Genomic DNA, 17,198 nt, shown 5'->3' on the forward strand with positions numbered 1-17,198 from the left:
TAGAAAGCATTACAGCAGTATCAGTCGAGCCAACACGCCCTGTAGTGTAACAATCCATGGCCACTTTATACGATCTATTATATTTAGTTTCCATGCTAAAACGAAGGCTCGTCCTGCAATAACTGGTATTACACGGAGAGTTACGACTTTTACCGAGTGTAAATATGAGCTACGGTTAGAGTTATCTCCTCTTGGACAATTTGGAGTAACACGTTATTTCATTGGTTCAAGCGTTAATGAAGTGACCAATGAGAAATATTGTTGCAAATGTGTTAATTACGTCTAACTAGTCATAAAATCGAGATATTTTTGAGAAAAGGAGAATATTCACAAGGTTTTTAGGTGAGTGTTGTGTTAATTTTGAGTCAGTTGTTCGCATAAGTAGAAATCATGCACCGTATTTGCGCCTGTGAGTATGATAGTTCGAAAAACTGTCCTAACAATGTCTGCATTTCTTGAATAATCAGCAGGACAAGCATACTGCATAGACTAGACGAAAATACGGATGTGTTGAAATCGATTTAAGGAAAGGTCAAAACATTCTAATTTCGCAATAAACATCCCAATGTGGACATTAACAACGTTCCGTATTTCTCTCTCATGGCCACATTACTGATATCGTGTTGGGGGAAGACACAAGGTAGGTGTAGTTCTGGGCATATTGGGTTATTTTAGTGTTGTCGTGTTCAGCAAGTAAGCGATATTAGATACTAGAACAATTCACGGGTCCCAATCTAGACTAGTAAGCATGCTAAGTACATACGTAAAATTTTCTTATGGAATAATTTAGTCCCACCTGAACCGCTGTGAACATTTAGGGAAGTGATCAATTCTTATATCAATGTAGAGGACAAACAAAACGAGAGTACACAAAAATACATTTCAGGTATGGCTGTTTTCACTTGGTTGATATGTTCCATGTATTATGAAATTTACCACATATTTCCATGGGGCAGAGTTATATCCACATAATAATAAAATTGCCCTGATAATAATAATAATGATAATATTAATAATCAGTTCACATTGTAAGCTGCCCCTGATCCCAGGTGTGATAGGTTTTAAAAATAAATAAATCCTTTCATTGACTAGTGGAGCCTAGCTTTACCCATCTTTAGTTATTGTTAACTTGCCTGACAAGAGAACAGCTATCGTTTTTCCATTATTTGAAATAATATAATATGGCGAAATGAAAAGAATCCTTCAAAAACATGACATTAAAATCTAAGGGGTACCTAGCTGTTTGTTTACAAATTTGACCTGAACAACCACTGCCCATTGAACTTTGACCTGTCCTTGTGCATGTTGTGAAAAGTGAGTATGCTTCAGTGATCGCAATTACCATTAGGTTGTGAGACAGCCTCAGGTCAGGGATTTTCTCTGCAAGCCATTGAAATACATTTGAATGTGGCAAAGGGGTGATAATTGTTGTCCCAGCCCTTGGATCAGGATTATTTTGTGTGTTTTTGCCAATTGCCTAAGGATAAATGGCTCCTTTTCTTACCTGTTTTGAAAAGATATCACACTTTCCATGCTTCAAGGCAATATGGCCCCTGGTTATGCAACTGTTTATGAATTAGGATATAAGGTCAGTCAGTCTTTACAGTGCTCATTGCTGCAGTCAGTAAAAAGTCCTTTCCTCCTCCTCAGGATATAAAGTGAATCAGGAGAATCAAATTTGTGAATAATATATTGTGGACTATTTGGTTGAAACACATTGAAGAACAAAAGGTATGCTATCATGACTTATATTGTATATGCTTGTAAATGAATTTTTCAAATGCAGTGACCGTGTAAGTTAGATGTTTGTCGTTTTTTTCTCCTTTTATGTGATGTTTGAATTGTGTCAGTAGTCTTAATGTTATAAACTGTATCGTGTTCTATTTTAGAAATGCACCAATATTTTATAGTATTTGTGTGGTCAATATGTTGTTTGAGCATTATCATTAACAAGCACTCACAGCCTCCAGACCATGACAGCCTGCATGCAACCTCAAGCCAGTTTGCTTAATGTTAAAGGAATCACAACAATGCTGAGGGCAGTGTAGACTCAAAGTCACTTTAAAGATTAAAGGATTCTTTTATCACTTCAACATGTTCAATTCTCTATCTATCTAATCATGGTGATTTCTGTAAATTTATCTGTCTGCCATTTACATCGTAACAGCTGCTAACAAGCAAAAGATTGTTGACAAAATGAAGCTCCAAAGTGTTTGAAATGTCTATCGATACCAATTGTTACACCTTGAAAACGTCAGCATTTGCATAGTTTCTTCCCCTATTACCAGATTGCAGTGTAAACGAAAGGACAATTCATATCAGTATTCAAAATTAATCAGGAAAGTCAAGGACTCTTTTATTATCATTGCAAAATTACATAAACCCAATAAAGGTCACAACATGACAACTATTTGAAATGTGTTTCTGTGCTTATTAATTATCTCATACATCATGTATTTTTCATGAATATCATAACATGCACTTTATTGCAATGCAACACTCATCTTTTTATTTCCATGGTATATTTTGATTTTATTATCTCGGAAATAAAATAAATGTTTCCCAACGATCAACTGATTTTTGTGTGTGTAAAATCCGCAGTCAACTGTTTGTTGTGGAAATAAGGAATTTCGGCTGATCTAATTTCCTGAACTAGCTAAAGGGTATCCTTTAACATTGGGCAGATTGCTTGAGGTGAGTGGTCAAGTGCTTATTGTTTCCCTGAGGCATGCATTAAAAGATAATCTTGAGCATTATCATGATTATTGTTTTGGATAATGTTATGTTCAAAATAACAAATTTCTTCAATTAAGCAAGAGCTACTCATTATACACTGATTCAGGAAGTGAAAATGGCAAGAGCTGACATTCTTAGTTCGTGCTTTCATGTTGTCATGATTGATGTTTGATTTGCATTGTGTTTTTTTCGTTTTGCTTTCATGAATGATTTGCTTGTTTCAACCACCCAGTACACAAGCCGTGTTGACAATTTGCTAAGATGGATAACATCGACGATATTGAAATTGAAACGAGGCGTCTGCTGTCGTCACATGATCAGGTCTGCATGCTTTTTCCTTCTGTTCTAATTTGTTTATACTTAAGTGTATTTGCATATGTAGAATTGATTTATCTGCATTAGATGATGTTAGATGTAGTTTGTTGATGACCTAAAGAATGGTATAATTGGTTCTCGGGCAAGCATCTGAATAGACAAGTGATTATTTTGTCTATATTATTGAAATTTAAATGGCTTGTTTCCACTATGACTGAAATAACTCCTGTAAATATCCATACTAGCAATCAAGAAGGGTAAATTGTGAATTCAAAGTTGATTAGATAACAGAGCTCCAGATAAGCTTTTGGTGTAGTGGGTATTTTACCCATACATTTTAAAATCATTGGGTATCAGTAATTCTATTTGGGTATTCAAATTTCTGTTACCCACTAGTTTTTACACATCTGTGTATTTAAGTTAAATATTTAAAAACACTATTCATCTAGTCCCTGCAAACTGGTGTCGTGTGGGTTCGAGAGCTTTATAGGATTTATTAATACCCCGATACTTCAACAAGAAAGTGTGATGGCAATTGATCATGATGTAACTGTCATCGTGGAGTTTGGCAAGGTGGACGGAATGCCCGTTTATAATTTCAAAATATGTTGCTGATTTGCTAATCGAATACACAGGGTAACCTGGGTTACTTCACAATATTTTGATGATACGCACAATCTGTAATGTTCGTTGCGTATTTGATACGCTTGGATTTTATTTTACTGCATATTTCTGCATTTCTGTATTTTACGCAGATACGCAGCTTATCTGGAGCTGTGGATAAACAAATTAGAAAGTAGATACAAAGGGTAGAGTAGCAAATATGCATGTGAAATAAACATGATAAAAGAAAAAGCTATTGATGCCAATTTGACATGATGTATTCTATTCATGCAAGTGTTTGAGAACCAGTTTACCATACCTTTGTTTTAATAATTTACATTAATATGTTTTGCATGATTTATTATGTATTTATGAATACATTACCTTTGAAGCCTTTGTACTAATACTTTACATGTGATATGCTATATACTATGAGTTTAGTTTGTTGATTCACATTTGCTATCCAACAATATGTTTCTGCAATAGCCATGTCAGATTACTGTTGAATGTTATTTGAAGATCAGCCCTTTTGTATCTGAGCTCTTCCTTTGCAGTGTCCTTAAAACACTCCAAACCCTCCTCCCCCCTCCTCTCCCCTCCTTTCCCCTCCTCTCTTCTCCTCTCCCCTCCTCTCCTCTCCCCTCCTCTCCTCTCCCCTTCTAACTCATGGGACTGCGAGGTGAAAACAACAGTCAATAATCTATCTCCAATATCACAGATACGTACATTATCAAATAATCATGATAAGACTTCAGGCTGTTGGCATCATGTCAACAGTTTAGTCAAAGGGGGATAACTCTTGAGAGAATATGAAAATCTCTTCTCTCTCAACGAGTGCCTGAAATTATTGTGTTGATTTATGAATAGAATAATTACACAAATTGTGAAATATTCACACCCAGCACAGTACAATGTTGCAAGCATAGTCAGATTTGGGACAGTCTACCTGTTATACTGTAATCAGTTGTCTTGATTGCCATGGGGCCTGGGTCACCAACATGACACTGATCATGTTGAACCTATGAGAAAATAAGCTACCATTTTTTAGCATGGTGCTTGAGATTTTATTATGCTACCTGGCAGGTAATGTGTCACCTGTCCATAAGATCCCATATATTTTCTTCAGTTGGTTTACGAGGCGGCCTAAAAAAAAATCTACTGAAATTAGAAAAACATTTGTGATCAACTATTTTACAAATAGGTTAAATGGTATAACCATGAGACTTATCACCGTTGTTTGGAAGTTACAGTCAATAACACTAATAAAAAAGTTATTCAAACAAAAAGAACCAATCAGTTGTCTTTCGGTATTGTTTTGTGATTATATTTCTGTGATCGTGTGACCTACCAATTAGTTTTTCATTCATTGGTAGCAATACTAACCTGAAAGTTGAAAATTATTTGTTTTATTTCCAACCACCGACATTGAATTGTAGGCCAAATTGTTTATAAACCAACTAGTAAAAACTAAAAGACCTAAGTGTTCACGTCAATCTGGTCCACAAGAAGGGCATTAAACATATGAAAATATGAAATTTCAGTCTTCCCATTTTGTGTACAATATGGAAAGTGCCCAGTGATGTGATTGCGGTATGTTGGTTGGTTGGTTGGTTTGTTGTTTTACGCCGTACTCAGCAATATTCCAGCTATATGATGGCGGTCTGAATAAATAATCGAGTCTGGACCAGACAATCCAGTGATTGATATCATGAGCATCGATCCACGTAATTTGGATCGATGACATTCATCAACCAAGTCAGCGAGCCTGACCACCCGATCCCGTTAGTCGCCTTTTACGACAAGCATAGTCACCTTTTACAGCAAGCATGGGTTGCTGAAGACCTATTCTATCCCGGAATCTTCACGGGTGATTGGGGTATGACATCATAACAACAGTTATATGTTGCATGTGAGATGCTGTAACATTAATACAAACTGTATGTTACTCCCTCTGTCAATAACTGTTGGTTTTGTGATCAATAGTTAAATGTTTTTGTACTTAATCATGTTACCGGTAATTGGTGATTAACTGGTTTCCATGGTTACCCTGTATTGGTTCAGTAGTTCCGTAAATCACCCAACCAGTGTTTACAGTTAATCATGAAAGTCAGGGTGTTCTTGCATATACCTAATATTAAAAATGAAACATTTAGAGGGATCATAAGAAGCAAATACCATAGACCTAAACATGCTTAAGGACCCTAGGACCCTACTTGACTTGGAGCACTGTCTACTGAGATTTCTAGACGTTTCCTATATAGGTTCTACAGTAGATTTAGGTTCATATGTCATGATATACTGGTAAACTCAATTTACAAATGACACATGAACTGTAGTACCATAAATCCTTGAGACAAGTGTTTATGCCCTGTTTATTTATTTTTACTTGCAACAAGTACATGGTAAAAAAATTCAAGTTTGTGTCTGACTAACCCTCACATGTCCACACAGTATCTCTGAACACAGTGCATACCTCTAAGCTTTATGCACCATCCAGCATCATTGGTCCCTATGTATGTAATTTGACATACTTTCTTGGGCTTGACGGGGGCACGGGTGGCCAAGTTGTCTAAGGCGCCGCGATTCGCTGTGCAGAGTTGCGTCCCTTGGGCACGCCAGAAACCTATGATTGTGGGTTCGAATCCTGGTTCGCCCCAATTATGTTTCTAGGTTTGTCAGCACCATACCCATGCTCGTGGGTTTCACCGAAGTGGTAAACGTCATAGACCTGCGTCACTTAGGGCTTTCCTCCCACATTAAGCTGACACGCCGCGATATGACTGGAATAATGTTAAAAGCGGCGTTAAACCCAACTCACTCACTCACTCACTCACTCACTCACTCTTGGGCTTGATGTCGTCAATCTGGAGGGACTTCAAAACTATGTGCATCCTATTACGCTTTACTGCATTATTTATATAAAATCATGACAGTCATCAGAGACCTGAGATGACTTCATTCAGTTTGTGCCTCGATGTTTCATCTTTGTGTATTGTATGGGACCAGTGTGCAGCCTTGTTTTGCCTGGTACAACTGGGTTTTCCTGTCAACATGCACCTGGTGAAAGTTAATTGAAGTTCCTTAAATCAAGCCCTGCCCAAGATTAAACCTGCCGGATAAACATGGGTCATATGGCAGTGTACTTCACAACTTCACAGTGGTAGAAAGTAACATTTTTAGTCCACTAGTCCTTTTATGATAACATATAGCAAAAACCCTAAAAAATGGCAAATTCCTTCAAGTCCTTATGATACCTTAACTATTGGGAAGTTTGGCAAGGACTACTGCACCAGTGCCAATTTTTATCGCTGCTTCAATATTTTGAAGAGTGAAAACAACAGCAGTAATTTCATGTTTATTTAATTTTTTTCCAACCTACCAACCATGATTTTAATTCGCAAAAAATATCTGTAAACCAAGAAATGGGAAACATCTGCCCTTAATTACCATGATCATGTTAAGTATTAACACAGATATTTTATGGCACATTTGAGGAAGTTTGGTTTGACATCTTCAGGCTGAATACATATTTGGAAAAAAAGAAATAGGTTATTTTCTTGTTCCTTATCAATTGTTGCAACAAAGGCATCTTCCCGAGGCAAGTGAGTTAACTGACTATATAAGCCCATTAATCATTCCAGTGGAATTATGGAATTATATTTTGGCTGGACTAATGAGTCTATGCATAGCCCAATCAAAATCACTGTAAACTGCCGTACAGATTTCAGTCAATTGCAGGATTTGCAAACCATGTGTACTGTCAACAGCCACTTCCTAAGTCTTTTCATGTTTTTAATGAAAATGCTCACCTATTTTGATGCACTTCGCGATGTAAGACCCGTTTTATTACAATATAGATCTTGATTGTTGATCACTTCGTCTTCACTGGGCATTGCCATATGAGAGGTGGAGTCTGATTGGTCAATATGAGGGACAAAGAAGGGACATAACTCGTAATAGCCACTGGTTGCGCCTCGATCAAGCCCAGAAATTCCAGTCTACTTTGGCAAGGGTGGAAACTGCACTTTAACAGTCAGTTAACTTCCTTGCCTCTGGAAGATACAATAAAGCTGACCTTTGCTGCTCATATGAACATCCAGGGGTTTCAACATGAACACAATTACCCACTGTGTAATCATGGTAACGGACATTTGAAGTCAATAACTTTCATCGGTTCTGTTGAAGTTCTCAATCCTAAATATCCCCCGCCGGGCCAGAATGGCTGAAGTGGGATTATGTCGTGGCGCAGTCCGTCCGTCCGTCTGTCTGTCCCACAGAGAGTACTAAGCTTGTGAAATCAACTCCTTCTACAGTTTCCAGAGAATATCCCTGAAACTCTACACACAATACGTCGACATGTTGATGATACGCATATCGCAGTCCTGTTTCATTTCGACTAATTTTGACAGAGTTACTGCCCCTGTTTTACGGAGCTTCATTTGCCTAATTGTGAGAGAGGGTACTAAGCTTGTGAAATCAACTCTTCCTACAGTTTCCAGAGAATATCCCTGACACTCTACACACAAGATGTCGACATGTTGATGATACGCATATCGCAGTCCCATTTCATTTCGACTAATTTTGACAGAGTTACTGCCCCTGTTTTAAAGAGCTTCATTTGCGTAATTGTGAGAGAGGGCGGTCGGGTAGTCTAGTGGTTAAAGCGTTTGCTCGTCACGCCGAAGACCCGGGATTGATTCCCGACATGGATACAATGTGTGAAGCCCATTTCAGGTGTCCCCCGCCGTGATATTGCTGGATTATTGCTAAAAGCGACGTAAAATCAAACCCACTCACTCAATAATTGTGAGAGAGGGTAATAAGCTTGTGAAATCAACTCCTCCTACACTTTCCAGAGAATATTCCTGACACTCTACACACAAGATGTCGACATGTTGATGATACGCATATAGCAGTCCCGTTTCATTTCGACTAATTTTGACAGTGTTACTGCCCCTGTTTTAGTGAGCTTCATTTGCCTAATTGTGAGAGAGGGTACTAAGCTTGTGAAATCAACTCTTCCTACAGTTTCCAGAGAATATCCCTGACACTCTACACACAAGATGTCGACATGTTGATGATACGCATATTGCAGTCCCGTTTCATTTCAACATATTTTGACAGAGTTACTGCCCCTGTTTTAGTGAGCTTCATTTGACTCGTTAAAAAAATTCATGCGGGGGATGTTGTGTTCTCAGAGCACTCTTGTTTTAGCATCATTTTGGTCAAGGCTGCTTTATAATCGTGAGATATATGAAATATGTCTCATAAAAACTCAGCCTCGTGATTTACGTTTATGGTGGTTTGTATATATGACTGGTCATAAAGCTGATTTACAGGTGACCCGCAAGCACTTCAATACAGGCGTAGTACCTCATCTGCAATTGTGATGAGGGCAGCACTATGTCAGCCCAACCTGACAAGTGGTAAATATCTGAGCCTAAGCAACTTTGGGCTTTCCTCCCAAGGTACGGTGACATGTCGTGATATTATTGAGATACTGTTCTATGAAAAGTCACTCACACTCTTGTACTGGGGAATATGTCCTGTCACCATGAATAGATTTGTGGCCAACGCTCTGAATAATGACTCCATAAAAAACTGTCTCACATTTAACTGAGCTCCATGCCTGTCTTAGGGGCAGGGCAATGGCTGCCCGGTGGTCTAAGGCCCCATGTTTGATGTGCAGAGTTGTCTCCCTTAAACATGTCAGGAATCTATGATTTTTGGTTTGAATCCCAGATTCACCCTGATTTTGTGTTTAAGTTTGTAAACATCATGCTCATTGATTTCACCAAAGTGGTAAATGTCTAACACCTGCATCACTTCATGCTTTCCTTCCACATCAAGCTGTCATGCCTTGATCCAACTGAAATATTATGCAAAGCAGTCTTAAACAAAACTCGCTCTGTCAGTGATGTCAACCGATATTTGTCTATCAAGCATCATGTTACATGTAATAATCATGATAAAGTGGTGCAGAGAAAGTCAGGATTTGGACTTGATAAAACTGATCTTGCGTGTCGGCATGTCGGGGTGACTCTTAGTGTTGTCCGCAAGTGTGTGGAGCCGAAGTATTTCATTATTTAACAAATCCATACTTCAGCTTTACGTGTAAAGTATGGTGAATAGGATGTAATCCAGGCCTTTCAGTTCCAAGGTTTGATTGATTTCAGCTATCAGTGTGTGTTAATGCACTATGTCAAGACAATTAACACTCTATGGCTCAGAAGATCCCTCCCACACAAACTCCCGAATTGCTGGATCAGCATTTCTTAGAATTTGATGGATGACAAACTAGAAAAGCAGTTTTTTGTGAATAGCATCTTTAAAATAGTGTAATTGCAACATTTCGGTATAGCTTCTGATACCCACATATTACTTTGGGAGTTTGACGAAGTAGACAATTTTTTTGTCTACTTTTTCAAACTCCCAAAGTAATATGAAATAGGACTTGCAGACTAAAAGTGAAGGTACAAGACAGACACTCCCATAGTGTGGTGTGCTAAGTTATTATACCCCCGACATTTTGTCGGGGGTATATAGTTATACCAAGGTTCCGTCCGTCAGCCTGTCCGTCCGAAAACTTTGTCCGCGTGATTTCTCTTAAACTATTCAGGGGATTCATCTCAAACTTAGTACATATAATCTGTGTCATATGGAGGGGCGCAGTCAAATGAAAAAAATGTTTTTATTAATTTTCCATTTTTTTATGAATTTTTCAAACCCTAACGTCCGTCCGAAAACTTTGTCCGCGTGATTTCTCTTAAACTATTCAGGGGATTCATCTCAAACTTAGTACATATAATCTGTGTCATATGAAGGGGTGCAGTCAAAAGAAAAAAATTGTTTTTATTAATTTTCCATTTTTTTATGAATGTTTCAAACCCTAGGCTAACCCTATCCTAGCTATTTAATTTGTAACTACTGACACACTAGGCTGGTCACGCTCACATTTGCACTTGATGTTTATGCTTATGTAAGAATGAAGAACTATCTCTCTAACAACTTATAGATGGGTGGTAAAATCTACATTAGATTGAAATTCTAGCAATTAACTGTTGATTATGGAACATGTTGAGACACTTCATGGATTGGCAAGATTGTGATACTGTTCTTGAGATAATTACTTGTTGTGTTTGGTCTGTTACCATGGTTACTTTGTCCTTTTATTGAAGTGACTGAATTTGCAAGTTGGTTTCCTCCAATATTTTGTACATTTTTATCAAAACAATAATAATTTGGATTTCAAATTATGGGCTCCTGGAATCCCTGTTGCTATAATATATGAATCTAGGGCACCCTTAGCACTTAATTCTTAACATTATGGCAAGGACCTCAAGGATAAAACTTGGCAGTTGCCCAGGTGCTAGACTAACAATGTTCCCTGAAATAAAGTTATGTATGTGATTAAATAATAAAATATATTCTATAAGGGAACCCTTGACCATTAAGGATACAATGCGTGAAGCCCATTACTGGTGTCCCCCAACGTGATATTGCTGGAATATTGCTAAAAGCGGCGTAAAACCATACTCACTCACTCACTCAACCATTAAGTTTCTTATTTCCTAGATATGAGAATGGGGTGTGTAATGGCTGAGAAAGTTGAGGATGGGATGGAATGGAATAGGGGTGGTTGTTATGTATTGGAGAAAACACGCTCACGAGGTTTTGGTAGACAGAGCATGCCCCGGTGAGAGGGAAAAACCAAGGGGGCGAAGCCCCTGCGTTTTTTTCACGACCCCCAGGGCATGCTCTGTCTACCAAAACCGAGGGAAAGTGTTTTTCCATACTTATAAACCGAAAAAAGAAACTTAAAACAACATTTATCAACATTTTTATGTTTCGAACATACTTTCCATGAACCTTAGGAAACGCGCGTAAAATATCTGTTACTCGCGTATGGATCTTGAAAAGGACATTCTAAAAACCAGTGTGGCTTATCAACACCCCTGTAGCCTCGTGGTACACTCACTGGGCTACAGATATGAAGGTTGCGAGTTCGATCCTCGGGAATATAAAGAAAACATTTGTCATTTGATTTTACATTTCATTACATGTTACAATCTGAACGGAAGTTGTATTAATAAAATACCCAGGACATCATATAAAATCCCTGGGATATTATAACACATTACCGGGGTATATAGCAAATATGACTTGAATATCCTATAAAATCCCTGGGATATTGTATAAATTCCCAGGGACATTACAACGTCCCTGTTTATGAGATTTAACCCGACTGGAAAGAAAAACCTCACAATAGGTTTTAATGCCTATAGAAAGAAGTCTCTTACTTAATAGCGACCCCAATGAATAGGTTTATAAGTTAAATGTATGCTCTGGGGTAGGTGACATGACCCAGATGCCAATGACTACAAGATTTCCATCAGGACAATTTAATGTATATTGTGCCCACATGGTCAATGTACTGGTAGTGATATTCTAAATTATTACTCATAGCGTTAGAAATAACCAAGTGCAAAAAATTGTGTGTGCACTAGTGAAAATATGACTTCTCACGCTCTAGTGTCCATCATCTGAACGACATTGTTGACATCTTTTAATTCTTATTGTGACAAAGGTTGGAATGACTAGAAACTAGAATAATACTAGAAACGACATCAAAGCTGAAAATTGTTGACATCAATCAAATCATTGTTTATAGGACAGCAGTGGTGATCACTGCCCTTTTCTTAAGGGGAGCTCAAAAGGATTAAGAAATGGGTAATAAAGAAATTATTACCCTCACGGAACTTGTGTAATAATTCATGTATTACATTCCTTCTCGCTCGGGAAATACAAGAATTCTGAACCTTGTTTCGTGAAATCAGTATGACACACATGCTCCTATGATAATCTCTATGTATGATATGGTTGCGATTTACAACATACTTGAAACCATTTTACATTTTTTGTCATTTGTATTATAAGATGTTCAAATGGGCATTTTTTTCACTCAAAACTTAACAACTGTTCCCACTTCCCTCTTGTACTCTTCCTATAGCATGTGTTTTAAAACTGTATACATGATACTGTTCTCAAATGTGTGTCATAAATTGTTTTTAAATATAACTTTGCAGTAATAACTAAATTGTGAATATATTAACTTGGTCTCTTTGCGATATGGCTGCAATAATGCCGATGCGATGTTAAATTTTAACTCACTCACTCACTTGTATTCTTCCAATGCCAAATAGTGGATATTGTTAGACACTGGCCCCAAACTTAGTAATTTTAGGGGCTTTGGTGTTTGTTTTCCCCCTTAGTATCAATCCCTGACCCTTTGTTTCTTTCCTTATTTTCAAACACTGCTGTCATGGCTTTTACAAAATAGTCATTCTTTGAAAGGTTGGTTTGGTTGGTTGGTTTGTTGTTTAACGCCGCACTCAGCAATGTTCCAGCTATATGACGGTGGTCTGTAAATAATTGAGTCTGGACCAGATGATCCAGTGATTGAAATCATGAGCATAGATCCACGCAATTGGGATCGATGACATGATAGGAAATCCATAGATACTGTGAGATAATTGTCATGATGGGGGTCAATTGAAAGTTGTATATAAGAGATTTAGCCTTGCTCCAAGGCTGTACTGAAAGATAAGTCCATGAATGTAAAGTATTATATCCTCCTCATAGGCAAGTCTAGAATAACGCCAGTCTCTTATAGACAACTTGTTCTTATTATTTATATAATCAAGATATTATGATTAAAACTAATAATTATTGCTTTAGAGACTTGTGCAAGTCTTAACAAGAGATGGAGTTGTCCCAAGCAACTATGTTGGTTGTATAAGGCGAATAAAATTGATCGGGTGGTCTGGCTCAGTGACTTTGTGTGTGGGGTGTCATCATATTCTGACATAATGGAATGTTGCTCATAATATCAACCACTAGTTTGTCTTGCTCAGAATTAATGACACACAGGCAGCTGTGATATGACTAATGTTCTAGGGATGAAAAGATGCATACAATACATACAATTTTTCATGAAAATACACAATACATTTTTCTCTGTATTGATACAAGACATACACTTGCAGAAATATATTACTTACTACTTGTTTAATGACCCTGGCGTCAGATATAGGAAAATGGGTTGTAATTAGTGTTTCAAGATCACTACTAAAAAAAACCATTACGAACATGTGTCTACCATGTCTACAGCTAGCTTTTCCTTTTGAACCTTATCTGAAATATTTATTGTCATGAAGTTTCCCAGCGATTTGACGTAAATTTATATGTGTGTTGCGATACGTGACCTTGCTGTATCGTTTCACCCCTATGATATTCCTTGCCATGGTGACTACCAGTGTGGCACAGTCTTAATATATTGCTGGCCAAGTGGGCTTGCTAGCCTTTACAGTTACAAGCCAGTTTCAAATTTTATTGGCTTAAATATGCGACAGTTTATTATTTCAGGAAATTTGATTTTGCGAAGGTATCAATAAAGTAAACCCAAATTGCAAATCATGAGTCAAATATTATGAAGTGAGAACCCCGATTGTAACCCCGATTTGTTAGGATAGTAAATATTTTTTTGATAGTCGTATTGATCTACAGAAATTGGAGAACTTTTTTATATTTTGATAAAAAAAAATCATGGTTTAAGATTTCAATAGCCTGTAATGGGGTCATTTCAGAATTTTTTGCCCGATGTTTCTATCCATGGGATAGAGGGCAGGAAGTTGTTTCGCAGACTGATGACTGCAGCATTAACTTGATGAAACAATAAACAAAAATCAAAGTGATGATGAACCAACTTTCAAATACACCTGACTTGTTGAAAATATTGACTGATTTTATGCAAATACTGACTTAATTTAATGCAAATATTGACTGATTTCATGCAAATATTGACTGATTATATGCAATTGTCATCTAAGTATCTTTGCCAGGTGAACATTTTTTTAAATCCCTCACCTACTCCATTGACATGGAATAAAAGCTGTAAACAGGGTAATCAAAAACATGTCCCTGTTGTCTGTGGATGAGGAAGATCGTTGCTGTGTGATGCAGTTGTGACTGCTTAGTACCAGCATGACAGCATGTTGCCATTTCATGTCGCTGTCATGAGAAGGGCGACTTATGCAGAAACAAGTCTGTTTTGACATTTCAAAGTGTCAGTTTGATCTTAGTCACAGGCAACTGGACTTTGCTCCTCAGCCTTAGAAATAAATGTACTGGAATGTACATCATCCATCATTCGCTAGTCTTTCCTTGAATACTGCATTTTGTTTGAAGAGTGACTATACTCAATTTAGAACAAGTCCTGGAGTATATATGATAAATAATTCATAGCCCTTTAACATTAAGCATATTGAGATGTATTGTGACAAACTAACTGTGCCATTGACAATTACTTTATTGTGTTATTTACCCTCCATTTACTAAACATGCTAAAGTTTACTTTGTAAGCATCAACCAAAATAAAGTTTTATTAACCTATGATGATACGAAATGTGAAAGTTCCTATCATATTCTTATAAATGATTTATTTTCAAAATCATTTTGGTCAGAATTATTAACATAGACATATTAATTTAATTCAGTTCTTTTTCAAGACTTTTTAGAATCATTCTCTAAAGAAATTGAATAAGTAAGTATATATCTTAGCCCAATTGGCCTTACCTTATTGTCAATTCCTCCCTTGTATCCGAGATAATCCATACATCACTGGTATCCAACTTATGACGTAATAAAATTACGACTCACGGCCCTGACATGTCTATTGTACTTACTCATGTAGAAACAAAAGCCTGACTCTCCTGGGGGGAAGTTAACGTTGCACAATGTGACCTCTGACACGACACAAGACAGCCCATTATTCATATTCCTGTCTTCTTTCTCTGCCATTTTGTTTTCTTTATTCGCTGAGCGATACCACTCTTTCAGTTTCACATCATTCAGACTCTTTGGATTTCCTCATCCGTAAGTTCAGTTTGTCATTCGGCTTCTATGTCCATAATTTAATCAGTGTTAATTATTCATCATGAATATTAACTTTCTAATGTGCTTCACAAGCTTCAAGTACTGAAGTAGACAGAATTTCAGAATTTTGTCTTAGGAGTGAGGTTGTATGAGGGACGTACATGATGGTCGTCGGTTGTGGGTGATGTACTGTGGAAGTATATGATGGTCATCGGTGGGTGGTTGTGACTTTGCAGGTTTATTGTAAGATTATTCACAGACATGGGGGAACATGGTGAGTCGGAGCCTGGGGACAGTCATGATGTCACGTATTGCCTCCAGCAGTTGTGTCCACTTCATAGACTCGTCAAGCTAGATATGGGGTTCATTACTATCAGCACCAGAGGCCTCGAGAATTTTGTACACTGCCTTCTCAACAACACACTGTCATAATACCTTTGGCTTGGCTGTACCTGTTTCTTAAACTTCTTCACTTGGAGTAGGTGTATTGCTTTGTGCACAAACGACAAAGGTAGGTTTCAGCTAACCTAATTAGGTCAAATTGGTCTTCATTTCTGTACTTTTAATTTGTTAAGTTTCATAGCTTATATCATGTTGATATGTATGAAGTCTTGCTGATTTTGATAAGGTAAAAGATCGACATATTGTATGATTCCGTAAGTTGGTGTTTGAATATTGGATTGTTTAGGTTAGGTTTCATGCTTTCAACATATGGCCATGACTGTTTACCTAACTAAACTGATTGAAGGAAATGGACTGTTGGTATTGTTGCATATTGAGCAGAATCAATCTCAAAACAGTAGCCAGGTTTCCTATGTTGTGTATTTTGTCATGTAGCATGTCGAAGACTAGGAGTACCATATTTTCTTGTGTAGAGTGTGCATTTGAGTTTAATGCACATACCCCATTTTTGGGTACCGTGTATGTCCGCAGATAAGCTGAATTTTGAGGACCAGAAAAAAGATTCTGTAGAAAGGGGTCGGCTTATCCACGGGATACACTTTCATTATAGTATTTTTCAGATCGTGATCTGTCAGAAACATCGCCTGAATGATGGTCCGATATATTACAACCTCCCGAAAGTTTGGAAGTTGCCACGAATAGAGCCATTATTGTTATAGATTATCAATAATTTTATTATTATACACCAATGTTGTCATTATTAAAAAAATGTTATTCATGTTACTACTTCCAATAATCAGTTTTCAACTGAATGTTCCAAGTTTATCCTTCTTCTTCATAAACTCCACAGTCTTTATATGTAACAATATATGTAATCCACAGCTATAATATATAATCCACATATGAAATCGCCAATAGCTGGTACGTTTTGCAAAGTTCATAAATTGATAGTGAACAAGTATCTACCTTTATTGAAAGAGGCAAATAACTCGCTGTAATGGCGAGTTATTCCGTGTGCCATTTGCAAAAACATGTGATCAGCCGTTTCCTTTGACGTCACAAACGATGACCACTGTGATTGCTTCCTTTTGTTTAAAAAGCAACACAGTACACAAGGAAAAAGGCACTGGTAATAACGGGCCGATTGGTATTGTTATGTTGTTTACACAAACACTTTCAAGTTGTGGGTGCTTAGCGATCGTGTTGGG

The 17,198-nt window shown here is 37.3% G+C and overlaps 1 protein-coding gene across 1 annotated transcript in view; it reads left to right on the plus strand.

Moving 5' to 3' along the window:
- Positions 1 to 555: 555 nt before the first annotated feature.
- The window catches only part of LOC139454527 (protein NDRG3-like), a 41,377-nt gene continuing 24,734 nt past the window's right edge, over positions 556 to 17,198 (plus strand). The window contains 2 exon segments of the mRNA XM_071236298.1: positions 556 to 640; positions 2,969 to 3,057. Coding sequence (XP_071092399.1) covers positions 2,998 to 3,057 — 60 coding nt within the window. The 5' untranslated portion in view covers positions 556 to 640; positions 2,969 to 2,997.

Source organism: Haliotis cracherodii, unplaced genomic scaffold, assembly GCF_022045235.1.
Source record: "Haliotis cracherodii isolate W230 unplaced genomic scaffold, xgHalCrac1.p SCAF_10, whole genome shotgun sequence".
In the NCBI taxonomy this organism is placed as follows: Eukaryota; Metazoa; Mollusca; class Gastropoda; order Lepetellida; family Haliotidae; genus Haliotis; species Haliotis cracherodii.